General features: G+C 31.0%; 1 protein-coding gene across 1 annotated transcript in view; it reads left to right on the plus strand.

Moving 5' to 3' along the window:
• The window catches only part of LOC134720589 (DNA replication factor Cdt1-like), a 30261-nt gene extending 25312 nt beyond the window's left edge, over nt 1–4949 (plus strand). The window contains exons 7-10 of the mRNA XM_063582929.1: nt 133–321; nt 694–813; nt 1436–1637; nt 3292–4949. Coding sequence (XP_063438999.1) covers nt 133–321; nt 694–813; nt 1436–1637; nt 3292–3443 — 663 coding nt within the window. The 3' untranslated portion in view covers nt 3444–4949. The remainder of the gene's footprint in view (nt 1–132; nt 322–693; nt 814–1435; nt 1638–3291) is intronic.
• Nucleotides 4950–6000: the final 1051 nt, after the last annotated feature.

Below are 6000 nucleotides of genomic sequence, written 5' to 3' on the forward strand. Positions count from 1 at the left end.
TGCACTTCCTTTGCTCAAGATAATGTTTATGTCTGAGACAATGCAACAGATCATTAAGTCTTAAGATATAAATTATAAGATGTTTGAACTTTAGGTATGTTTTTTCTTTAAAATGTTTGTCTTTATCTTCAGGAGTTCCTGGCTAATTTGGACAAACCACTGAATGTCCCAGATGATAAGATTACAAGATGGCATCCAAAGTTCAGGTTGGATGAGGTAGCTGACATTGAACCATCAGATCTCCCCCAGCCACCTAATGTAGAAGTGTATCAAACAGCTAAAGATGTATTGGAGAATGCTAGAGGAAAAGTATTACCAAATGTAAATATCAAAAAAGTATTAAAATGTTAGGACACATTCAAATATGACGAAATGATTTTCACAACGATACAATCTCACAATTTGTTTTTTTGGAGCCATGTCAATTAATTTGAACAGTTTAAATACACTAGTACTTCAGTAATGACTGTGTCTGATAAATAGTGTTAGAAGAAATATGTGAAATGTATTCAGAGAATGAATGTTGTTAAGTTCATATATAAAAAATAAAATTATGCACTTTTGAGTACCTTTGACAGATTCAATTTACTAAACCTGCAAGTATCAGTAAGATTGTTTCTGTTTTGTAATATATTTTAATTTGTACCTCCCAAACTAAGTACTTTAGACAGTTGTTCATTTTTGTGTTTGCAGGTAGAGAAAGCTTTAGAGAATGTATCAAATACCAGAAAAGAAACCCCTGTTGTATCTACAGATAAACTTAAAGACCAGCCTAATGAAATGAGGGGAGTTCCACAGACTCTGCTAGAAAAGGTATGGTATATGTTTACACTAGAGCTGACCAGACCAATAATGAACTTCAAGACTTGTACATGTATAATAAAGGTTGAACTTCTAATATTAGATGTTGGATTTTAGAAGGTTTTTAAATCAGTCCAGGCCATAAAAAATGAAATTTTATCAGATCTCATGTCACTTAACAATTTGAGAATTTTTTATATAGTGAAGTTTATTTGGCTGTGTTACCAGATTATAATATTGTGATGACAAATGGGCAGGCAGTTAAAATTGGATACTGTCTTGTTTAAAGCCAGATTTCTGAAACCTCACAGAAAAACAACTTACATATGTCATTAAACTGCTGGAGTAATTTTATCTATTTTCCCAGATTTGAAAACTTGTAAATTCTTAAACAAAATAAACACCAACAACTCTCCCTCAGATATGTCTGTCAGTCTCAATTTTTTTGTCAAGGTGGTTTTTGATGAAGTTATAGTCCAATCAACTTGAAACTTTTGTGCATATGTTCCTTTATTTCCTTATGATATGACCTTTCTAATTTAAATGTCAAATTAGAGTTTTGACCCCAATTTCACAGTCCAATGAGCATAGAAAATGATTTTATTACTGATACCTTTTAATTTATTTCATATAGATCCGAGCAAAAGAAGCCAAGAAGATGGAAGCTGCAATGATGAGGAATCCAGTAGAAGACAAAAGACAAAAGATGTTACAGAAATTACCAGAAATGATGAGAATTTTACGAGGACATTTTGTAACAGAAAAGAAACCAGCCTTACTGAAAACTGAAATAGTCACTAAACTGGTGGACAGCTGTAGATCAGCTATTGCTGTTGGTATGTAGTTTTTGTCGAGCCTGCGACTTTTGTCGCAGAAAGCTCGACAGGGATAATGATCCGGCGGCGGCGTCTACGGCAGCTGTGTTAGCTCACTTCTTAAAAGCTTTATATTTTAGAAGGTGTAAGACCTGGATGCTTCATACTTTGTATGTGGATGCCTCATGTTACGAAGTTTCCGTCAGTCACATGTCCAATGTCCTTGACCCCATTGTCATGGTTCAGTGACTACTTGAAAAAAAAAGTTAAGAATTTTTGTAATGTATAATTCTCTCTTATTATAAGTAATAGGATAACTATATTTGATATGTGCGTACCTTGCAAGGTCCCCATACCCGTCAGACAGTTTTCACTTGACCTCGACCTCATTTCATGGATCAGTGAACAAGGTTAAGTTTTGGTGGTCAAGTCCATATCTCAGATACTATAAGCAGTAGGTCTAGTATATTCAGTGTATCGAAGCATTGTTAGGTGTACATGTCCAACTGGCAGGTGTCATCGACCGTGACCTCATTTTCATGGTTCAGTGGCTATAGTTAATTTTTTGTGTTTTGGTCGGTTTTTCTTATTCTGTATGCAATAGGTCTACTATATTTGGTGTATGCAATGATAGTAAGGTGTACATGTCTAGCTGACAGGTGTCATCTGACCTTGACCTCATTTTCATAGTTGAATGGTCAAAGTTAAATTTTTGAGTTTCTGTCTTTTTTTCTAATACTATATGCAATGTGACAATTTTATTTGGTGTATGGAAATATTTAATGATCTATATGTCAGTCGCGCAGGTTTTATTTGACATTGACCTCATTTTCAGGGTTTATTGCTCTGTGTTAAGTTTTTGTGTTTTAGTCTGTTTTTCTTATAACTATAAGCAATAGTTCAACTATATTTGTTGTTTGGAAAAATTGTTAGCTGTACATGTCTGCCTGGCATGGTTCATCTGACCTTGACCTCATTTTATGGTTCAAAGGTCAATGTTTAGTTTTCTTGGTTTATGTGACGGTTGAAATAAAGCTTTATATTTAGGACTTTCAACATAATATCAATGATAAGTAAAGAAGGCGAGACATTTCAGTGTGTGCACTCTTGTTACATTTGATAACACATCGTAATGCCAGTGTTAAAACTCCCTTTTTACAACCATTTATACCTGAAACAAACTGTCGCAAACCAGGTAATTAAAAAAAAATAATGATAATATTCCTAAGTCAGATTATTTAAAAAAAAAAATATCAACATCTTCCTGGAATAAGGGAAATAACCAATAACTTGAAAACTTAAAATTTGAAAAAAATGAATTTCAATTTCAATCACTTACATAGAAGAATCTTAAAACTATTAGATTTTTTTTCGTATCTAGCAATTATATCTACCATCAATAAGGGGTTGAAACAAATTTAATATTTTTGGGCAGACAATGCAAATGTGGGTAGGGGAATGGTGTTCATTTATGGGCCACAAGGTGTGGTACCTTAACTGTAACATTATTTTTAAGAGTGGTTCATGTTACTGCTGAACTGCCTAAAAAGTTTTTGAAAAAGGAAACTGAATTGCTTTTAATATTTTGAGTTGAATTTACAATAATAATAGATTTAATATAGCCTAGTTTATTAAGGTGTTGGTTTTGGTTAATAATTTTTTGGATCTTTTTCAGGTGATGTAGAAACTCATTTGAATTTAATGATTGAGGTTTTACCACAATGGTTAAAACAGATAGAAATAAAGAAAGGAAAATACATCAAGATGGACAGAAATCTGGAGTTACAAACACTCATAGCTCATGTCAACAAATCAGTAGACAGTTGATAAAGGCATTTTTAACTTTTTAGTGCAATTGTAAATATTTTTTATATGTTGTATGTTATTAAAATTAATGTGAAACAATGTAAGATGGTTGTCTTTTGGGACATTCATCATATCCTTGTGCTTGTTGTACTTAAATTAAAATACAATAAAGTTTTTAATAAGTCACTGGGAACTTAAAAATATCAAAAGATGTATGTTATTGAAATCATTCAGGAGTTGAAATTCTTTTTGAAATTGATATTTGACATTTAATTAGTTTCAGTATAAAAAGTTTAATCAAAACAAATTTATATCATTGAATTTTTTTTTGTTAAAGAATATTACAACTATTGAGCATCTAAATTTGACAATATCTTCCTTCAATTTTTTTTTATTAAAAAAATAATGTTGGAATCAAATTTCTGTAGCTACCCTACAATAGATAAAAATAGATGTTGTAGTTTTCTGCTTTGCAAACTGCAATATTTTAATTAGGTTTCATTTTTAAATGACTAAATTTGAAAAGATATTTACAATACAAAAATTTGTCAACAGATTAGCCACTCAGGGAGGTGTGTTAAAGAATCGACATTTCATAGGTTATGGAGTTGATTCAAATATTTTGTATATGAATTCAAAATAGTATCCAATATCTGTTTGTGAGGCCTAAATAAATATATTGATTGTTTCCCCAATCCCGACTCTGCCAAGCAAAGTGTGGGTAGGTAGGTAGGGAAATATTTTTATTTTTTCCAAAAAGCCTGAATAGTATCATAGTATCGGACGATGCTGCAAGCCGAAAAAATCTGAAATGAATAAAAAAAAATTGGACATAGTTTTGACAATCAAATTTTATGAGGAGCACCGTTTTTGCAGGGTCGGTCGGGATTGGGGAAACAAATAGTATTTTATTTTTGGCCTGATAGGTTTAACTGGTATAGGGCTTATACAAAATGAGAAAAAAATAAGAATGATAACTTATTTCATTTTAAATTTTTAGTTGCATGAAGGATAACAACAGATTTTTATGTCTTACAAGACACAAAACTATTATTTCTATGTTTTAATGACTATTCAATAACTTTCATATCTTGTTCTTATTTTGAAATCAATCATTTTCAGAGAAATTTTTATATGAAATCATGAAAATGTAGATTTTGTTTTGCATGCTGTAAAAGGATTACATTTATTTTGTATAAAGTAGGGAACTATATTTTTAATGCAAACTATAATAAAAATCATAGTTGTAACATTATGTGATTTTACATTACAAATTATGTCATTCAAATTGTGGATTTCTGAAAGTTTAATATTTTTCTCTGTTATTGTCACTCAAAGTGATTAAATATGTGTATTTTTTTTTATTAGAATAGAATAAAATTTATTGGTTGAGAAAATTTACTATATAAAATTATCAAAAGGGTATTAGTTAACATTTTTGCATGCTGTAGATGTAGTACGACTTGTGATGAAAAATGATAACACATTGCAATTATCAGTTGTTAAATAAATTTGTTGATTTAGCAATTGACTTTTCTTTTGACCTGATGTATACAGATCTAGTCATAGTATTTCTCAATGAGAGAAGGAGGTGTAAAAAAGTATATCATGTATTCATGATAGTTACTGTTCATTATTTTACCTTGGATACCAAATTTTGCTCGAACCAGGAATTCAAATATCCAACGAATTAAAAATTTGTAAAGAAATTTATGTAAACTTGAAAAGCAGCGAAATCAAATATCCACAATAATGAAAGTTTTTCTCAATCCAAGAAAATTGATATGCATGAAAATAAATGAATCCACAGTAATCAACATTTGATTTGTGAAGTTATAACCAGGAATACCTTCTGATATGCCAACGAGAAGGTTATCCATTAAAAAGGGATGTTAACTTCAGGTCACTTCAACAATGAGCAAAACTCAGACTTTATAGTAAGCTGTAAAATACCAATAGATTACAGAAAGAAATGTACAAGTTATTGATTTTAAACAAAACAAAACAAAAATTGTGTCAAATATTTGCCACTCAATATTTTGCAAACATCCATTACTCAAGTGCTATTGCCATCACTTGGTGTCCATCATCAAGCGTCCAGAGCAAATTATTTCAAACATCTTTACTTCTGAAAATACTGAACCAATTCCAACCAAACTTAAGTTGTATGATCCTTATGATTTTTGTTTTGTCAAAAACATGGCCACCATGGCTAAAAATAGAACATATGGGTAAAATGTTCTTGTGTGGTATCCCAGGTTATGGGGATGGTTTGGTACATGCCAAACATGTTTAACCTAGTGACATACTGTTTGTGCCTGTCCAAAATCCGGAGCATGTAATTCAGTGAATGTCTATTGTTGTATACCATATTTGTATTTCTTCTTGGTTATTTAAAAAATCTGGCTGTTGGTTTTCTAATTTCACTGTTTTACATTTGTCATTTTTGGGGTCTTTTATAGCCAACTGCAGAATGGGTTATGCTTATTGTTGAAGGCTGTACAATGATCTATAGTATAGTTGTTAACTTTTCATTTGATGTCTGGTGGAGAATTGTCTCATTGGTAATTTTAAATTA

The sequence above is a fragment of the Mytilus trossulus genome, chromosome 6, assembly GCF_036588685.1.
Source record: "Mytilus trossulus isolate FHL-02 chromosome 6, PNRI_Mtr1.1.1.hap1, whole genome shotgun sequence".
Taxonomy (NCBI): Eukaryota; Metazoa; Mollusca; class Bivalvia; order Mytilida; family Mytilidae; genus Mytilus; species Mytilus trossulus.